The 21,298-nt window shown below is 35.5% G+C and overlaps 1 protein-coding gene and 1 long non-coding RNA gene across 7 annotated transcripts; one reads left to right on the top strand and one right to left on the bottom strand.

The window, feature by feature from the left end:
• The first annotated feature begins 8,208 nt into the window (after positions 1–8,208).
• On the top strand, positions 8,209–14,886 carry LOC114721249 (uncharacterized). The gene is made up of 3 exons (XR_003738048.1): positions 8,209–8,336; positions 10,886–10,887; positions 14,873–14,886. It is a non-coding gene; the product is annotated as an uncharacterized LOC114721249 (long non-coding RNA).
• LOC114721245 (disease resistance protein At4g27190-like) lies at positions 11,957–19,664 on the bottom strand. 6 transcript variants are annotated; one of them, XM_028907078.1, is made up of 16 exons: positions 19,644–19,664; positions 16,334–17,591; positions 14,575–15,995; positions 14,409–14,469; positions 14,289–14,317; positions 14,137–14,197; positions 14,017–14,045; positions 13,865–13,925; positions 13,745–13,773; positions 13,593–13,653; positions 13,473–13,501; positions 13,050–13,110; positions 12,845–12,958; positions 12,595–12,749; positions 12,428–12,497; positions 11,957–12,346 (listed from the first exon to the last, which is right to left on the bottom strand). In XM_028907078.1, exons 3-16 carry the CDS (start codon positions 15,950–15,952, stop codon positions 12,172–12,174), a joined length of 2,313 nt encoding a protein of 770 aa, XP_028762911.1. In that variant the 5' UTR covers positions 15,953–15,995; positions 16,334–17,591; positions 19,644–19,664; the 3' UTR covers positions 11,957–12,171. The 6 variants fall into 6 exon arrangements, with proteins under 6 accessions (XP_028762911.1, XP_028762910.1, XP_028762913.1 ...); XM_028907077.1 differs by having other exon boundaries at positions 14,575–17,591; XM_028907080.1 differs by lacking the exons at positions 13,050–13,110; positions 13,473–13,501 and having other exon boundaries at positions 14,575–17,591.
• Between the last annotated feature and the right edge of the window lie 1,634 nt (positions 19,665–21,298).

The raw sequence follows: 21,298 nt of genomic DNA, 5'->3' as shown, positions 1-21,298 counted from the left end.
TAAACCTGTTGTCTGATGCTTCACAGTCACACTATGAACAAATGATGATAGGTCTTTCTAATGCTTTAATCCAAATTGAATTGGGTAGGCAAAAAAAAAAAATTGCAAATTTAATTTTGTGTTTCGAATTCAATTCGCGAATTAATCAAGTCATCTAAACTAACACGTCATCCAAGCGTCAATGCACAACTAGATTGCTGAAATAAAGATTAATATTCCGTTAACGAAATACTTTTCATCAATCAAATATACTTTAATTCGTCTCACTAAAAAAATCAATCCTTGCCAAATTTTCTGCCTTTTTTTACCAGCAAATTTTCTCCCTTCTTTCTAGTTGGGACAACAGTTTTTACTCTCTATAGCTATGGTCAATTTGAGGCAATGTTTCTTTTTTTTTTTTTTTACTAAGAAATCAATTAATTGACCAAAAATCTTTACTGTTATAAAATATTATTACTATATTAATGACGGTTTTATTATCACTTCATTACATTATCTTTAAAGATCCTAATCCAAGTTAATCATAGTTTTCAAAAAAGAGAACTTGGCCAATTGAAATTTTATTTGTAAGAAGGCCCGATAAATTTTTTATATGTAGAAAGTGCTGTTTTTTTTTTTTGGCCAATATATGTAGAAAGTGCTGATCTCTACAAATTTCGTACATACTAAATGTTTTATAATAAAATTTTGTACAAATTTTATACTATCATTATTACGTCATTTCTGCCAATAAAGTTTTCAATAAAATCCATTATATTTATTAAATTACCCTATGCCAAAAAAAAAATATTTTTGTATTTCTCTTTTCCTTAATTAATGTTATTTCCGCACAATTTAATCTGATTGATATAGGCCTCTCCAAGCCCCATCTCTTGCGGTAAATCTTTATGTGTGTTTCCCTCTTTCTCCACTTTTCCGTCCTCCTTACAGAACTCAAAAGCAGAATAAAAATTCACAATTAAAGCAAGCAGTGTCAGTTCCAGACTCTTTGATGGTCAAAAAAGGAAATGGAAATCCAGGTCCCATTGAAATTGCAGTTAATCCAGGTCCCAGACGCTTAGGATCAAATTCAATAGTTCCAAACTAGAAAAAGATTGGGGGGGGGGGGGACTAGGAATCATTACTTGCTTCCCATTCTGTTTGATTTCAAAATCATATGAAAGTTGGCTAGTTAAACAATTAATCAATAGAGCATAAGTTGTACAACTCACCGTGAGTTGTTTCTCCAACTATAAATAAAGCTGATACGGAATTCAGATTCAATAGCTTCAAATTCAGAAACCTCTGCACTAAAGTTGAGTGCCAAGCTGCTAGCTAGACAGTTCCCGGAGAGCAATGAATAATATTGCAAGAAAGAGAATTCATGAATATTGAAGGAAGATGAATTTGAAATTGAAGTTCATAAATTAGAAAATATGGATGAGGATGGGACAGTTGAGGTACGTACATACCTAGAACCGATCTGATCAGGCCTTGTCTCAGCCCAAGCACTGACCTTTGTTGGAAGAGTAAAGAATCATAGAAAATGAAGAGGTCAATGCATATTGGTCCCTTTGTCGTACATAAATACTCTTTCCGATCATATTTATAAACTTCAAATATGCAGATAAGTTTCAATTTAAGTTTGTCTTAACATTTACTTCCTCTGGTCTTTATTATAAGGATTCCTACCTAATTATCGCATACCAAAAATTGGAAGTTAAAGCATTAAATTGGTCCTAAATTAATAATTTTTTCCTAGTTTACCCCTACTTAAATGTAGATCGAAAATCACCAATTATGAAGGCTTTATTTTAAAAAAAAAAAAACTAAACCTCAGTAATTGATGATGAGGGTAAAATGAGAAAAAAGTCATTAATGAGTTATTTATTGACTTATATTTGGAAACAAAAAGAGCTTCTGGAAATATACCCTATAATAGGGACCAGAGTAAGATATATATATATATATATATATTTTCAATTTTGTTCTTAATTTTTGTTCTTTTTGCTATATTTTCTCTTATCATATTTCTCCACATATTTTCTTTCATCATTTTCTCATATATCATGAGGACATAGTTAAAAATAAAAATATTTTTTTAACATGTTTATTATTTTTTAACTAATCGTATCTAATTGTTCGCTATCCACAGATTAGTCATTTGAAGGTTATAAGAAAGACATGAAGCAAGCTCAATTATTGGCAATTTCTATGCATCTTCCATTGTCTTATTCATTAACCTAAATTATAAACGTGATAATTTCTATGCATCTTCTATTGTCTTATTCATTAACCTCAGTTATAAACATGATAATTTCCAAGCATCTTCCATCGTTTTATTCATTAACCTCCCTTATGAGTACGGGAAAATTTCCACGCATCTTCGGTTGTCTTACTCATTGACTTTCTTTATGAGTATGTGGAAACTCCACGCATCTTCTATCATCTTAGATAGTATGCTTCCACTATATCTGGTGTCGGTGCTCATTAGTAAGGACTGAGGAGGGTTTTCATGTTTACTGCTCTGGCGGACTAGTCATGTTCGATTTATTTTGAACAATTCAATTTTCTGAATAAAGTCATTATTATTTTTCACGAAGAAAATTTTAAAAAAATATTTCTGATTTTATATTTTTTAAAATAAAATAATTTAAAAATGAACATTAAAACATAAAATATGACTGAGAACATCTAATTTTAATTTAAACGATCGATATGAACAAAATATGCGCAACACGTATTATTGAATATGATGAACCCGCTCCACATGTTTTTATCTAGGTTAAATTACGTAGATTTTCTATAAGTTTTTTCTTCAATTTATATAAATTTCTTATCTAAATTTAATATAAATATTTCTTTAATTTGTTTAACTACGAAATTTATTTATCAGATTTTAATTAAAATCTACACAAGCTTAAAGTTTAAAATATCCGGAAGACGATGCAATATCATGGGTAAAATTATACTACTAAAATAAAGAGGAATAAAATTACACATGAGAAATAAAATTAAAGACAAAATTTCACATTTACTCTTATTTAAAACAAAGGAAGGAGGGGCAGGGCGCCACGTGAGGGGAGAGGTAAATGCTGACAGTGCAACACAAATATTTAAAAAGAAAAAGGAAGATCCACTCGACACCTAACGTGGGCTCGTCCGAAAAGGTAAATATCAATACATATATTGGTCAGAAGGAAAATATTACCAATTTATATTATGTAGGCGTGGATTCCGGCCCTGGGGACGGGAGACGCGGATGGATGTATTAAATGGGCTCCAGTCATGGACCGTCTTCTCCAATTTTGAACTTTTATATTATGACTACAATGTAATGGTTCTTTCTACATTTTAACATTCTGGGTTCAACGTACTTATGGGCCATTTAAACAAATGAACTCAGTAGAGATTATTCTCTTACTATTTAATATATTTTTTTTGAGTACTTTTTTAACATGGAATCATAGTAATGGGACTCAACACTGACTCCTAGCAATATATAGTTGTTAACAGTCTTGCATCAAGCTGCTGTGAATGGTACAGAGACTTCTCTTACCCCTTGCAAATTTCTCGCATTTTCCTTCTTCCATGAGCATTTGGCAAATCTGTGCTCCTTCGTGTTGCCATTTCAGTGAATGGGGGAATGAACAGATTTTCATGCTCATATGATGCTCAATCCACATCCAGCTTTCATTGAAAACGTACAAAAGGAGAGATCATCCAAGAGAGTAGCCAAACAATTTTGCAACGTTTACAAAATGTTGATTTTTCAAACAAGTATCATATATAACAAGTGTGACCTAATTTAAAAATACATAGAAGATGATGTGGGTGTATCACTTCAAACAAATCCTTAGTGCATGGCAAAACAATCTGCTCAAGAAGAGAGTCGTCGAATTGGTCAGATGTGGAACTGTAAATTCCTGGATGACTAGAAAAAGCCAGTTCAAGTTGCGTCTGCACCGTTGTCATATGTTTCATTTGCTGAAGGTTTAATACAATGTTCCATAGTAAAAAATGACTCCAGATCTGAATTGGATGCCGACTTGCCTCTCCAATTTATACTGTAAATTACAACAGACTTTGGCGAACAAGAGGCTTGTGTGCTAGTGTCGCTTCCCCTGTAAGTGATTTTAAAGATAGTTGAAATACAGTTAACCTTATAAATACACAATTTTTTGTATAGCCTTGTAAATAAAAAGAGATACGTGGAATATAGTCATGCATATATACTTGCTGCTTCTGTTTGCAATTTGCTTTCGATCCACAAGCATCCTCAAACTAGAAGGCTAGGAAGCTTGAGATTTTAACGGGGCCAAGGAATTAAGGGTAACCGATATGCTATAGATATAAATTCCACTTATTAAAGGAAGAAAAAGAGGTTATGAAATGCTAAGTCTGTCCAATTCCCCCTTCATGTATGGTTACTGGATGCTATGGAAGGGCCTACCCCTATTTCCGCTCTTATCCACGCCGCTTGTGCTTGATTTTAAAATAGTCTCACGCTGAAATATCGACATATATTAAAATTATAAATAGACATAGAATTACCCGAATGATAGTAAATACCATCATCATCATCGTCTACCTCGGATTGAGCCCCTAAGTGGACCTGATTGTTCAAAGGGGAATTTGTTACAATGGAGGTCTGTGTGCAAGTGTGATGACCACGATATGTGATATGGTAGAGGAAAGGCTCCTCATTATCTCTCTGCACATGTTTTTTAGCTTGGCAATGACGATAATTTCTGTGATCGTATCTGAAATAATCTCTGCTCATAGATCACAAGGAGCGCAAGTCAAAAGAGGCATATATAATTGGTACGGACATTGCGATTCTTGGAGAATTAAAAGAAGTGGTGGTACCTTGGAAATTTGGCTCCAAGAATCATTTTCTGGCCATATTTCCTCCAGCTATATCCATCTTCAAAAGATTCAGATTGCTTCGTCCATGTTGAGATAACTGACTTGACTCTGTAATTTAAGAATAGTTTTAGAAAATAAAACTACTTTGTTATAAGCCTATGAGCTAACGTAAATGATACTACCTCCGGTCCTAATTATAAGACCCAGTTGACTAATTTGGGGAGATTAAGAAACTTAGTTAAGTTAGTTATTTGTAATGAATAGGTGTTGTTTTTTCTAAAATATCCTTGCTAGTCAAGTTTGTTATCTATAACTACTATTATTAGAAGGATTATCATGGAAAAAAGTGGATAAATATGAGAGACAAAGTAGATTGGGGTCTTATATTTGGGACCAAAATAAAAGTCAAACAGGGTCTTATAATAAGGACCGGAGGTAGTAGTATATAATTATGCATGGATATACCTTCTATACTTGGAGGCCTCGCTGCTGGAAGACTGTAGCAGTTAACCCACTATCTCACCTGATGTGATAGACCCCATATCCTCGGAGACCTTGCCACTAGAAGGATGCAGTGGCTTGCCCCCTATCCCCCCTATTTCAATAGCAATTCACAAAGTGAGTAAATACTTGTCATGTGGATCATTGATAATTCACCATATCCTCAAAGACCTTGCCACTAGAAGGATGCAGTGGCTTGCCCACTATCCCCCCTATTTCAATAGCAATTTACAAAGTGAGTAAAGTAAATGTCATGTGGGTCATTGATAATTCACCATATTTAAGGAAGTATTTTTTTTTTTGGGGCCAAAATTTAAGGAAGTAAATAAGGCTATGACAACATAGTAGCAATAAACAAAAAATAAAATTAAAATCCAATATCAGATAGATTTACCTGCAATGTCATCAATATCATTGTCGAACTCCAATTGACCCATAATGTCAGCCTGTTTATCAATTGGAGAAAATATGTAATCAAAAACAAATGGCCAGCCAACTATTCCCCATTCTGCTTCACTCCATGTCAATGCCTCCCACCACTTGGTTTCTCCTTTGATGACTTTCAAATTTTTACTTGACAGTTCCATTTTTGAAAGCTGTTGAAGTTTTGGGGAATCCTAAGTTTGGGCCCATGTGCAATCCATTGGAAATGTTGATCAATTCAGGAAGATGGGGAAGTGTCATTGTTAATAATTTTGGGAGGAAAGTACCTGATCTGAGTTGGAGGGTCCACAAGATATTAAAGCACTTATTTTTGGACAATCTCTAACTACAAGCACCTTCAAGAGTGAAAGGTTGCCCAGAAAATCCAAGATGAAAGTAGTTGTTAACTTGGGACAATTATGCAATGCTAAGGTCTTCAACATACCAAAGCTGTGACTGGAATGAACTTCTCCTTCACAAATGCTTCTTAGATTCTTCATGTATGATACACTCAACACCAGCAAGCAGGGAAATATATCCTTACTGCTCGAGCATCTTCCATCAACAATTGTTTGCATCTCCTTACATTCAGCCAATATACACACTTGTAATTTCTCTATACTCATCATGCCAAATTTTGAGAGATTCTTGACGGTCATGTGTCAATCTAAAAACAAAGCTTTGCTATGTCTAACAGCACTTGTTATTTCATAAGGAACATCAACACCTTTCACAAACTTTATGCTGCACTCACTTTGTTTAAATTTTTCTTCAGCTGTGGGTAGTGTGCCTGAATTAATCCGTGACATATGTCTCCCAACAAAATCTAAAATCAAGCCTCAAAAAAGCGAGCAGGTATGAGATTTAAAAGTTTTGGTGCTGGAATGTACAAACTAATAATTTCCAAGCATCCTAATACCAAGAGTTCTAGTAGAATGACTTGTAAATTCTCTTCCCATCTCTCATCATCGGGGTTTACATCAATGCTTAAATGTTTTAGGCCTCTAAGCTTTGAAATCATCCCAGAAGGAATAATTGCTGAGCTTGTATATTCTTTACTTTTCTTGCCACGATACTCATACAAAGAAAGAGTCAAACTTTGGAGATTGGTCAGTTCCTAGATCTCTTTTGGCAAATGTGTAATCTGAGTCTTGTCAAGATCAATCTTCTCTAGATTCTTCAATTTCCCAACCTCTGAGGATAGTTTCATGAAGCATTCACAAGATTTCATATGGAGTTCCCTAAGTTGCTCCAACTCAAAAAGGAGTTTGGTAATTTTTTAATGCTAGTGTAGGACAAATCCAAGACGCAAAGCAAAGGCATTTTAAAGAAGAAATGAGGGGGAATTTTTGTCAAATCAGCATTGTTGTGCAACTTTAACACTTTGAGTTCATGACAATTTGGGGAAAAAGGTAGCTCAGACAGCTTATTGTCTGCATGCCAAGTCAATATATATGGCACTATGCCATAGCTCGCTCTTTGGTGGTTCAACCAACCCTAACTCAGATTTTTTCATCAACAAAGGATTCTGAGTGTTTAATAATTGCAAGATATCATATATGTCTTGCGGAATTTGAATGTGCCTTGGCTTCGTGTCCTCTAATTGCAATAAGGCAAAACGCTCCACAAGCTCTATTAGATTATGCTTTGCTTCTCCAGCACCCACTAATCTGAGAAGAAATCCAATAATTTATTAACTCATTTTCTGGCTTCCCAAATTTAGAAACGAATAAACATGATGTAAGACAATATTTCTGTGTCTTACTTAAATCATGCCAGATGAAGTTTATGAATGCTTTATGTAAGACGCTGCTCTGGCCTCGAAACATATCAATGTCATAGGAAGAATGAAGCAAACTCAATTTGACCAGAGCATATTCCCATTGTGAAAAATATTTTGCATTTCTTAATGATCTTGCCACAATGACACCGGCAAGAAGATGAGCACCGCGCATGGCCATTCTCTCAGTATTAGATGATGGTAAAATCAGAATTCTGACGTTTGCACAGAAAACTTCCCATGGCAATAAGTGATCCGTTGTGTTCATATTCAGATCCATTGCCACTGTTAATTCACTATTAGCCTGCTTTGCAGATTTAGTGGTAATGCACACCACAACTCCTGCAAGTTCTTTAGGAAAACCCACTTTCCTAGGATCAAGAGGCTTTTGGGCTTCTCCTTCAACCAAAAGCACCAAGTATTTTTTTCTTGACATCTCTTTCTCAATGCTTGTTTTAAGCAAATCGTCATTGCCTTCTATCAGTGGAAGATGAAATTGTTGAGCTATCTGCTGTTGAACATGGATCTCCGCAGCTGGACCTTGGTAATCTGAGGCGTCGATGAGTAAGATTTCGGAGAATGTTTCATGAAGGCGAAGCATAATTTCCTTATCTTTCAAGACTGATTCTATTTTTTCCTTAACTAGTCTTTTTTTAGCTGCATCTCTCGCAGAAAACAAGACATGGTGAATGTTTCGTACATGATCATCCTTTGACAATAAAGTTTGAACCAATTGATCCACAGCAAGATTCGCCGATAAATTGAGAATGTCTTCTGGTGTTTCGTTGGAATAAGCATAGTTGGGACTCCAACCACTTTCCACGCTCTTCAATATGTATATTGGTAAAAGGACTTGGAAGCATTCAAGAGGCTTCTGATTGAGAAGGCGATTCAAATCATCCAGAGAATGTCTCCTACTTGAAACTTCTGGAACCCAAGCCTTGAGTTTGCTATCGTGCGCTATTCTCATGGGATAATTCAACAGTAGCATGATAAAATCTCTTATCCGGCTCACTTTTAGCGGCAATCTAGACGTCGATCTACTCAGTGGCATACCAAACTGCTTAAGGGTTTTGGCTTTGGAAGATTAATGTGCATTTGTTTCTATCCTGAGAGGATTTGGCAGCTTTAGTTTGGGAAGACTAAATGGCTCCGCTTTCAGAAATGGCACCACTTTTTCTCCTTTGGTAAAATCAAATCTTTTCGCTGTTTCTATTTCCTCCAGTTTAGTAAATGGATCCAAAGCTTGTTTTGTAGATGGCTCCATTTTGGTGACTGCATGTATTTTGATATCATCAGAAACCATTTGTTCATCACTTCCCTCCATGGAAACTCCAGAGAGAAAATATTTCTTGCATAATGAATAAGAGGATGACGGGAAAATATGTCATCCCCAAAAAAGTAATTTGAACATAATCTATCAATTCATTGGACAGCCTCCTTATTTGTCTTCATCTAAAACTCTAAAAAGATCGGTTTTTTAACCAAATAAGAAATCAGTTTGTTCGACATAGTGATTCATAACATTGTAAGTTTTTTTTTTTGGCCATCATGTTTAATACAAGTTTTTATGATAACAAATGATCGAAAATTAAAGTTTTAGTCTTAAAATGTTTTTGATATCCAATTTATGTTTTTAGAAATGTTATTTTCATATGAATTGAATATACATTGAAGCTTATCTTATATGCATGGCTCTGCATTGTACTGTATCCATCATCATGCATATTGCTACACTCAAGATGAAGAACATAAAAATAAAGATAAGATAGTTCAAGAAGAGCTTATGACGATGAAGAATCTACTAACTTGAACGCATCAAGGAAACCTTGGACTTCATAATGATCATATTTTATGGGTTTCTGTTTAACGCACTAACCTTCACCTTTAAACATTTGCCTAAGGCATTAAATAATACTCCTCTGGTCTTAAGTATAAGACCCTTTTTGTACTGTAATTTGCACTACAAAATAGGTTTTATATTTAGGACTGGATGAGTACAAAATATAGTTGTTGGTGTGCTTAGTACGTTAACTAGTAAGAAGAAGTTCCCAACGGTTATAAACGGCTTTTCTTTTGTTCTTACTCCAATGGTTATTTCTCATATTGGTCTTTAAATATATATCGCTCCAGATGCATTTTATTAGAGAGGAACTATAAGAAAAATAAAAGATGGTTATATTCGTGATTTCATACATCTTTTATCATATAATGATTTCTGCCATCTAATGTCATTATCTTATTCATTTGAGAAGAGCTTCAATGTATCTTGCTCTTTGTGCAAGTATTGTTTAGTCTCTTATGTCCCTGAGAGTTTCTTATAAGACGGCGTGCCCTTAGAAGAGATGGCAGGTATGGCAAAATGGAAGTGTGTGAAGTGCAAGATTTGAGTTAGGAAGAGTTTGGCAACCTCCTTTTTTTTTAATTAAAAAAATGATTTTACGAAAGTTGAAACAAAATTCTTTGCACGTGCTTATTTTGAACCCATAAAATTACTTTCAAAAAGTTCATTTGAACACCCCTTAATCTTGGGATTTGTATGAATCAAAGTTAATCATAGTTTTAAAAAGAAAAAATGGTCTCATGCATCGAAAATTTTATTGCCAAGAAGGACCCGACATATTTTTTATACGTAAGAAGTGCCAGTCTCTGCAAATTTTATACACATAGGTAGATACTATGATTTAGGTCATTTTCAGTAATAAAATTTCAATTAAAAAACCCATTTATTAATTCCACAACCTGATAAGCCCCTCTAAGCCCCATTTATTGCGAAAATCTTTCCGTGTTTACTTCTTTCTCCACTTCTCAATTCTCTTAAAAGAACTCAAAGGCAGAATAAAAATTCAAAATTAAAACAAAGCAAATGTCAATTCCAGACCCTTTGACGGTTTTTTTGTTAATGGAAATCCAGATTCATGAGTATTTAATATTTCTTCTTTTGGCCCCAAGGAAGAAGAATTTGAAATTGAAGATCGTAAATAAAAATAAAAATAAAACAATAAGGATGAGGATGGGATAATAGTGGCACATACCAAGAAGTGATCTAATGAAGCCTTCTCTCAGCCCAAGCAAAGACCTCCTCATAAATAAATAAAATGGTATTTTTTTGGGTCAATAATTGGAAATTTCCACGCACCTTCCATTGTCTTATTCATTGACCCCCCGTTATCATAAAACAATAACGAACCTCTCAAGCCGTCAGTATTTAGCAAAACCTTTTTCACCAAAGCATTTTTCCGTGATATATAATCCAGTGCCGACAGTCTGTCAGAGAAGCGTCATTATATTGGAAATATAGGAGTTAAATAAGAGGTTTATTTACTTCTAAAGCGGTATTTACCTAACTTGGAAAGTACTTTTTTACAAATTGCAATAAATTCTTATACATATTTACTTCGTATATTGTAAAAGTATTTTTAAGACTATAATTTTGTTTTTACTCAAACACATAAGACTGCATCTCACTTTATATTTCTTAAATTTCTAATTTTTTTTTTCAAACTATTCTTGTTGAATGCACATGGTACGGGTTTCATTAACAGTAGCTCCAATGCAAATATTTGCATTATTTTTTTTTTGGAAATGATTTTATGCAGTTTAAAGTAAATATATGAGAAGAGTTTTGTTTTGATTTACATAATGTGTAGAGTTGGCAAACTCCACCTAATAATTAGACAGAGTATTTTAAAAAATTAACACATTTTTTTATAAATACTAACTTAACTCCTACGCTAAGGAGAGGGATGGAGTATTGTTTACCAATGGGCTCCTGACGTGGTCCCATGTCGAAACCCATCTGTAATTGATTGGTGTCTTCGTTGCGGGTCCCCTTTTTGAAGGCGGACTTCCTTGTTTCAGGGGTCGACCCAACATTGATGCTTGTTCCTTTAGATGATCTACTCGAGCTTGTGAATTGTGATCACTCAGCGGCACTCTTCCGTCTCAAACCGCTGGATTTCATCTTTTCATATTTAAACAGTATTTTGTTTTTTGAAAAAAAAATTTATTTGAGTAAATATTTTGCATTTACCTGATTTTTAAAATTATTCTTAATTTTTTTTCCCAAAATAAAAATGACTGGCATTTTTTTTGTTCTCTTTTCCCGTTTAGGAAACATTTTAGATTAAAAAAAAAAAATTCGTTCATCCTTATAATTACATTGATTTATCAACCCAATTTCTTAACTTCCTAACCTATCCAATTATCATCCTCTGACTAGATTCTTTCAAACCAGTTGAGGAACATCAAGATTCGCTGCTAGCTAGACTGAGAACTTCCATTAGTAAAAGGCCAGCTTAAGGGGCGACCCAAAGCTCCGTTTTGTGGATAATATGCGCCTTACTGTTTGCTGAATTCATTCCCTACACATACAAATACATATGATGAGGAAGAAACGCGACATTGAAACTTTACCAACAGCAAAAATATATATTGAATGGATTTTTTTATTGTCTCTGAATCCATTTTCTTATTGAAATAAATTCTGACGTACAGTAAACTAAGTAGCAGCACATATCATAACAAGTCATATCTAACGGGAGTTTAAAACAAGACGGGACGTAACAATTTTCAAATAAATCCTTTGGAGGATGTCGGCATAATCTGATCAACTCCTGTCAAGTCTGAGTCAGTACTGAGTCACATGGTTCGTTCACGGCAGCGTCTTCACAAAATGGGGTGGAACAAGTGTGAACTCCAGTGGAAGTGATTTCGACCATGGTTGGATCTTCATCTGATACTTGCACGTGTTTTTTAGCAGAGCAATCTGTGGAAACACATCCATAATAACTTCTGCGCGTTCACAACACCTAGTATCAGCGAAATGATGCACAATAACTTGAGTAGTCGCGGAGAACTAAAATTGGTGGGTACCTTGGATTGGGTGATCCGCTAATGATTTCCTCACCATATTTCTTCCATCTATAGTCATCATCGAAGACATCTGTCCATCCAGAGCGGTGTGGAAGTGAATGAGATTATGGCGCACACAGTAGCAATAACAATGTATAAAATTAAAATCAAACACTGTTAGACTTAACTGGACTTTAGTTCGTGGAGGGATCTGTCACGCTGGCGACTGGGGTGCGTATGTGTTCCCTTGTAAACGATTTCAACTATTGTTAGGTCTTCCTCAGATCGTCGCGTTAATTTCTTTTTAACTGGGCAACCTACATGAGTACATTTGTAATAGGAACTGCGCAATGACCCCACACAGTATTAGCCAAATGATGCATAAATATTGAAGTAATTCATCTCTCTTTTCTTTTAGGGTAATTGCAGTGGTGCTACCTTGGAATTTTGGATCCAGCCACTATTTTCTGGCCATACTTCCTCCAACTGTACCCATCATCTGGAGTATGATCTTCAGGTTCAGGTATTTTTCTTGAGACTGAAAAAGTCATTCTGTCATACAAGAATTATTGTTACAAAGTTACATCACAATTTTTGCTAAACTTCTGAATAGAGGTACATAAACACAGTTAAGCAAATACACCTGCTAAATCTTCCGGCATCTTGCTTTGGGTGCTCAAATAAAGTCTGTAGCGACATCATATCTGCTATGGCAGATTTAGCAAGGGAATCAAGGGAAATAGAAATGCTAAAAGAGGTCATAACATTCATATTAAGAAAATTTAAATTAATTACCTGCATCATCGTCCATATCACCACTCACTCTGTCATACAAGAATCATTGTTAGAAAATTACATCACAATTTTTGCTAACCTTCTGAATAGAGGTACATAATACAGTTAAGCAAATGCACCTGCTAGATGTTTCGGCATTTTGCTCTGGGTGCTCAAATAAAGTCTGTAGCGACATCATATCTGCCATGGTAGATTTAGCAAGGGAATCAAGGGAAATAGAAATGCTAAAAGAGGTCATGACATTCATACTAAGAAAATTTAAATTAATTACCTGCATCATCGTCAATATCACCACTCACTCTGTCATACAAGAATCATTGTTATAAAATTACATCACAATTTTTGCTAAACTTCTGAATAGAGGTACATAAACACAGTTAAGCAAATACACCTGCTAAATCTTCCGGCATCTTGCTTTGGGTGCTCAAATAAAGTCTGTAGCGACATCATATCTGCTATGGCAGATTTAGCAAGGGAATCAAGGGAAATAGAAATGCTAAAAGAGGTCATGACATTCATACTAAGAAAATTTAAATTAATTACCTGCATCATCGTCAATATCACCACTCACTCTGTCATACAAGAATCATTGTTATAAAATTACATCACAATTTTTGCTAACCTTCTGAATAGAGGTACATAAATATAGTTAAGCAAATGCACCTGCTAGATGTTTCGGCATTTTGCTCTGGGTGCTCAAATAAAGTCTGTAGCGACATCATATCTGCCATGGTAGATTTAGCAAGGGAATCAAGGGAAATAGAAATGCTAAAAGAGGTCATGACATTCATACTAAGAAAATTTAAATTAATTACCTGCATCATCGTCAATATCATCACGCATTCTGTCATACAAGAATTATTGTTACAAAACTGCATCACAATTTTTGCTAACCTTTTGAATAGAGGTACATAAATACAGTTAAGCAAATGCACCTGCTAAATGTTTCGGCATCTTGCTCTGGGTGCTCAAATAAAGTCTGTAGCGACATCATATCTGCTATGGTAGATTTAGCAAGGGACTCAAGGGAAATAGAAATGCTTAAAGAGGTCATGACATTCATATTAAGAAAATTTAAATTGATTACCTGCATCATCGTCAATATCATCACTGATTCTGTCATACAAGAATTATTGTTATAAAATTACATCACAATTTTTGCTAACCTTTTGAATAGAGGTACATAAACACAGTTAAGCAAATGCACCTGCTAAATGTTTCGGCATTTTGCTCTGGGTGCTCAAATAAAGTCTGTAGCGACATCATATCTGCCATGGTAGATTTAGCAAGGGAATCAAGGGAAATAGAAATGCTAAAAGAGGTCATGACATTCATATTAAGAAAATTTAAATTAAAAATAGATAGAGAATTACCTGCATTATCATCAATATCATCACCATCATTTCCCATTTGAGTCATTATATCAACCTGATTATCAATTGAGGAAAAAATGCCATCAAACTTAGACGGTCGTTGCGGTATTCCACACTCTTCTCTGCTCCATTGCAGTTGATCCCACCATTTGATTTCTCCCTTGATGTTCAGAGTTTGGCTTGACAGTTCCGACTTAGAAAGGCTTTGGAGCTTTGGGCAATCATAAATTCCCATAGTATTCAAGCTTGGAGCTATGTAACATCCATTGGAAATAGTGATCAACTCAGGAAGATGGAGAAGTAATATCCTTCTCAAGTTAGGCAGGAAGACCTCTCCTTTATGTTTGAATGATCCATCACTTATCAACGTGGTTACTTTGGGACAATCCTTAACTATAATCTCCTTTAATAGTGAAAGATTGCCCAAAAAATCCAAGGTAAAGATAGTTGTTAACTCCGGGCAATTTTGCAGTACTAAACACTTCAGCATACCAAAAAAGCAGCGAGGTGGAAGTAGCCCTTCCCATATGCTTCTCAAACTCTTCATGTGTGATATGCACAAGTATAGCAAATGTGAGAAAATGTCATTACCCCTAATTGTTTTTCTTCCATCAACAACTGTTTGCATTTCTCTGCATTCTGCCAACATACATACGCGCAGCTGCTCTAAATTCATCACGTTAAATCCTGATAGGCTATTGATTGTCTTATGTCTCTCCAGAAATAAAGCCTTACTGTGTCTAACAAGCCTTTCAATTTCATTAGGGACATCATCACCATTTACAAACTTCAAGCTACAGCCACTTTGTTTAAATTTTGCCTCACATGTGGATGGGGTACTTGATATGATCCTTTGCATATGCCTACCAACAATAAATCTAAAATCACCCCGCAATAATATACGGTCTGGTATGAACTTTAAAAGTTCCAGATGCGGGATATATAAGTTAAGAGTCAGCAAATGCTCTAATCCCAAGATTTCTGGAAGAATGTCCAGTACATTCTCATACCACCGCTCATCATCAGGGTTCACATCAATACCTAAATGTTTTAACCCCTTGAGTTTTGAGATTACCTCAGATGGAATAATTGTTGGGCACGAATATTGCTTGCCTTTTTTGCCACGATATTCACAGAAGCAAAGGAACAAGCTTTGGAGCTTGGTTAACTCTTGAATCTCTTCTGGCAGATGTATGATCTCAGTTCCGTCAAGATCGAGCTTCTCAAGTTTCTTCAATTTTCCAATTTTTGGTGACAATTTCATGAAACATTCACAACCTTTCAAATACATTTCTCTGAGCTGCTCCAACTCAAAAAGAGAGTCTGGTAGTTCACGCACACTAGTGTAAGATAAGTCTAGGATCGTAAGCAAGGGCATTTAACAAAAACGTATTTGGCACTCTTGTTAAATCAACATTTCCCTGCAACAATAACACTTTGAGTTCAGGGTTGCTTGGAGACAAAGGCAGCTCAGCAAGTTTATTGTTTGCAAGTTCCATATGCACAACACTATGCCATTCCTCATCCTTAGGTGGCTCTGTCAACCCTAATCCAGATTTCTTCATGAACAACGGGGTTAGGGTGTTCAATGAATGCAAAATAGCATATGTGTCCTCGGGCAACTGGACATACAAATCATTTGATTGATCTCTGATCAAGACAGAGCGTTCTACAAGCTCGGTCAAGATATGCATGGCTTCTCGATCATCTGTTAACTGATAAGAAATCCAATGATGCACCAATTCAGTTGAGAACTTACCGATTTTGATATCAGGGATGAATAAGCAACTCATGAGGCAATGCTTCAGCGTTTGATCCATATCATTCCAGATAAAGTTTATGAATGTAGTAACCGTAACTTTGCTTATATCCTGAAACATATTCATGTCATAAGAAGGATTAAGGCAGCACAATTTGTAGAGTGCAAGTTCCCAGAATTTGACATCTTTCACATTCTTCAATGACTTCGCCAGAAGGACAATGGCTAAAAGATGGCCACCACATTCTTGAACTATGCGTACTGCAATTTCCTGGAGGGCACCATAGGAGAAGACAAGCTCATTGCCTACGGTTTGACAAAAGACTCTCCATGGCAACAAATGATCATTTGTACTGATTGCCAGATCTATCGCTTTTGTTCTTTTATCATTTGCTTGCTCTCGAGATTCAGTGGTAATCAACACCATAACAGCCTCACCTATAGGCAAATTCAATTTCCTCATATCTATAGTTTTCTCAGCATACCCATCGAAAACAACCACTAAATATTTCTTTCGAATCATGCTTTGGTGATCACTCTTCCCGATCCTTGACAACTGGCGAAGCTGCAGATCGACTTGTTGCTTAGCATAAGCCTCTACGTTTACTTGGCTTTGACTCATTGACACATCAATCCACAAAACTCCATGAAAGATTTCATTAAAACGAGGCAGATCTTCCATATCTTTTAGTACCACTTTCAGTTTTTCAAAAACTTGTCTTCGTTCTGCATTATTTCTGGTACGAATCATGACACGGCGAATGTTGAGCGCATGACCATCCCCAAAAAGTAAGATTTGAACCAGCTGATTTATAGCAAGATCAGCAGCTAAATTGAGAATAGCATCTGGTATCTTATTTTGATCAACCATGGGACTACAAATTGCTTCTGTCTCATTCTCCATCAACATTTCCATTGGTACAAGGTCTTCCAAGTAATGGAGCGGGTCCTCAAGGATCAGACTGTACTTTTCTGCTACTGAGCCATGCGCATTCGAAAGTTGATGAATCCATGTCTTAAGTTTGCTATCATGCACTGTTCTAACAGGATAACTCAACCAGAGGCTGACAACATCTCTTATTCTGTCTAACCTCAACAATGGATTCTTCTGCGCTCCCACGAAATTTGAAGGCTTTCTGGGCGATCGGCGTGATTTGATGATGCCATATGACAAGCCATCGTCACTGTCATCTAAATTCATTGGCTCATGAGCTCTAACCTCCATCTTACTCGAACAAGAATCAGGTCTTTTGTTTTCCTGCGAAATAACTCTATTCATTACATCTACCAAGGAATATTTTTGAACAACAAACTATCTTTTAGTTCCAAATCGGTTGTAACTTGGTCTTTAAATATCTCAGATCAAGACCGCGGAATATTCAATCAGGCTTTTCACTAAAGTAATATAAATAAATTAGGATATAAATAAATAATATGCTATCTCATTAATTGAGATATTGGGAAAGATTATGATAAATCTATCACAGTTAATTCACTGATATTGTGAACCATTTTTCTAAGATAGGGATATTTTTCCTCCACCTAACTATATAAATAGAAGTAGTTGCCTCCAACAATTGTGCCCCTCTCTTGCTGTGCATTTTGTATGCCACTTTAGATTATTAATCTAAATCTTTGCTTGAGTGTACCAGTAACCCATCTTAATCTGAACTTGGTACACGGCGTAACTCAAAAACTATACTTTTGAGGCAGTGAAATTTAATTTTAAACTTTAACTCGATACAACTCATTATTCTTAGTTTTAACCATTTAAAATGGTAATCCCCATATTGTTTTTTTTTTTTAAAAAAAAAAGACCCGTAAAAAACAGATAGGATGAGCAGTTGTGAATTTCACAATTTGATTCATATTTTAAAGGAGGACTTGTACATCATCATAAGATGAAAAATAAAGTTTGAGGGGCCTATCGAAAAAACCATTGGCTACATTATACATTTCATAGTTTGATTTAAATAGTTGCGCCGAATTATAAACACAACATAAAATGATAAAAATGCACTTCATTTTTTAGGTAAAAAATGAGGAATAAAAGTATAAAAAAATAACAATGGAAGGAAAATTTTAAAAGACGTGTAGAGTTTAAAGAATATGCATAAATATTGCGAAAAAAGAGGTTGCAGGCTTGCAGCTGTAAATCTCATTTTGTTGGCCAAAAAAAAAACATCTCATGGTTTTTGTCCTTATAAAAAGGCAAAATGATATTAAAGAAGAAAGTTATTGCATCGTATAATAAATATTAGAGATTAAGTTAGACCTAATGAAGGAGTTGAAAATAGAAATATTAGCTACATACTAGCCGAAACCCTTAAGAAAGAAGAAAGCAAACGCAAGATGTCTTGCCAAGCAAAGCTTGCTCGAAGATTGCTCCCATTAAGATTGATGGTCATCTTGTTGATACAAATTAACTGGAGAGTTTCTTGTTCCGGTTCAATGGTGTTGCTAAAATAGAGAATTCAGAATGAGGAAACTCAAGCATAATTATGAGAAGAGATGTGGATCCGAGTGTTTTCTATATCAAATCAGACACATCGTGGGGATGCATTTTAGGCACGTGAGAGTATGGCATCCATGATGTCCGAGCTTCCTTTTCTTCAAGAAGAAAATGCACCAACCATTGGGTGGGGAAAGGTTAATTTAGGCGCAAACCTGAGACTCTGCTGATTGAGATACTAAGGTGAGTGAGACTGAAAAGCAATTTGAGTGAAGTTGTTAAGTCCCTGTATTTCCTGAATCACCTTAAGCGGATGCCATCTAGTACCCTGATGCAGTGCTAGATTCCGCTTCGTCCAAATAGTGTTCAAAAGAATAATAATACCATGAAGGAGGTCCTAGAAGCCATCTTGATGAAATTGAACAAGAATTTAATTGAGCCATTCACAGGAGTTCAGAAAGTCCAGGTACGTAGTTTAATAGGTACTAAATGTGGCCACTTTTCTCAACGGAAATTTGATCCTTGGTTCACCATACTGTGGGGGATTAGCCCTTCTATTAAACTCAATTTTTATTGATTATAGATTTGACTTTTGAGTTTTTCTTATGTAGTGCAAAAGCTTTTTTTAAAAAAAAAAATCTAAAAGGGCCATGTTTAAGCCCAGAATAATAGCCCAACTATATCTTCTGGTTGTCAATAGTGTCTCTCCGATGTTTTATAATTCTGCTTGGATAACAATTGTATATTGGCTTATATATAGGAACCATGCTTTAATAATGTCTAGTAGCTGGGTTTAATTTGTATGAAGAGACATTATAATTTACTTTGAGAATAGTACTTGGAGTGTACGTGCAATACCTTGACTTTTGAATCAGGCCTCGTAAGGCGATTGCGGCGCTCAATAATAGACTCCATGCTGCCATAAAGAAAGAGTCAATTAGTAAAAAGAAAAACGAATAAGGTCTTTTTTCCCATTAAAAAAAACAAATGTAACCAAACAACCTTAGTCGTTATGAAGTCCAACCCTTTGGACATGGGAAATTGAATACATGATATTTATATGGAAAAATGACACTCAAGTCCCAAATAAAAGATTTTATTATCGCAAGGTCCCTTAAAATATTCAAATTAATCTCAAGTTCCTAAGAATCTGTGGGTGAGATATTGCAATTGTGAATCAACGGTCTTGCCCTCATTGACATATAAATTGGCACTCTCAACACCCTTTTTTGTCAATTCCAACTCTATTTGTCAATTGTGCCTATACAGATTGTTATTCCATGTTGTAAGATTGTCAAGTGAAAGGGCATGTACTGACACTTCATTGTGGCTCATTTGGTAAGTCACTATGCTCCAAATGACAACTTATTGTGGCCTAATTGACAAGTTAGTGTGCAGCAAAAAGTGATAATTTCTATAGGCACAATTGACAAGTAAAGGAGTTGGAATTGACAAGGGAGGATGCTTAAGGTAAAATGGTCAACATATAAATGTAATCTCTCACCCACGGTCTTTTAGGACTCGAGATTAATTTGAACGTTTGAATTACTTAGAATCTGAATGTAATTTTCCCTATTTATATTGAGGATAGAAACCCTAAAATATAACCTAAAATATGCAAAGTTTACCAAGAACGTATAGAGAGAGAAAGTTAGAGAGAGATTCCCTGAGTTTTTCATGCAAGATCAGCCTGTCACTGACGACAAGCAACCACCTAATCGACCTCCAGTCGATAAAGTGGAAACTTCAGTCCTAGCTAATACAAATAGAAGCACAAGGGAGATAGAGATAGAGAGGAGAACCTTGCAAAATAACTTAGAAGCAATGGACCACGATATTGAGAAGAATAAAGCAGAAGCTAGAGGCAAAGTGCAAAGAACTATAGGAAATTTCACTAGCCAGAGTTCATTAAAACCATGTGAGGAAGAATGGATGCTGGAGGATAATGTGGTTGTACAACCAATACCCACACCACAACAACCACTCTCATACAGTGAAGTTTTGAAACCGAAGACTAACCATAGTAGAGCAAAGAAAGAAGAGAAAGTATGGGATGGGAATTTATTATTCTACAATGACGAGGAACTGTTAGAAGGCTAAAAATCATAGATTCAACGAGAGGCCCTATCCTAGTTTCCTCAGAAAAGGAAAGGAGGCATCTGGCTCATAGCTGGTAGAACTCTCTCATTATTAAATTGCTGGGAGAAGCAATTGGCTTTATGCAGTTATGACGAAAAGTGCAATTAATGCGGGGGAAAGCTGGTAAGGTCGACATCTCTTATATAGATATTGGGTATCTACTAGCCACCTTCCAGGAAATGGGTGATTATTACTTTTTTTTTTGGAAAAAGGGTCATAGTTAGCCAAAAACCACTACTTAACAGTTCAAACATGGCAGGGTTGAGAAGCTACAAAGAGGTGAAGTCTGGGTTAGATTACCTGGGCTCACCGGAGACTATTACAATAAGAAGTTGTCCTATGACCTGGGGACCAAGTTTGGAAGTCCTATTTGT

Source organism: Neltuma alba, unplaced genomic scaffold, assembly GCF_004799145.2.
Source record: "Neltuma alba isolate B1F8T4 unplaced genomic scaffold, ASM479914v2 tig00012014_pilon, whole genome shotgun sequence".
NCBI lineage: Eukaryota > Viridiplantae > Streptophyta > Magnoliopsida > Fabales > Fabaceae > Neltuma > Neltuma alba.
The sequence above is the reverse complement of the archived record's forward strand: the minus strand, read 5'-3'. Positions and strand labels throughout refer to the sequence as shown.

Coding starts and splice junctions, on each gene's coding strand:
- LOC114721245 (XM_028907077.1), bottom strand. CDS start 15,952: ATGCCCTTGCTTACGATCCTAGACTTATCTTACACTAGTGTGCGTGAA. Junction 13,502..13,592: donor GATGCCGGAAGATTTAGCAG/GTGTATTTGCTT, acceptor CTTGTATGACAG/AGTGAGTGGTGATATTGACG. Junction 13,111..13,472: donor TGATATTGACGATGATGCAG/GTAATTAATTTA, acceptor CTGCCATAGCAG/ATATGATGTCGCTACAGACT.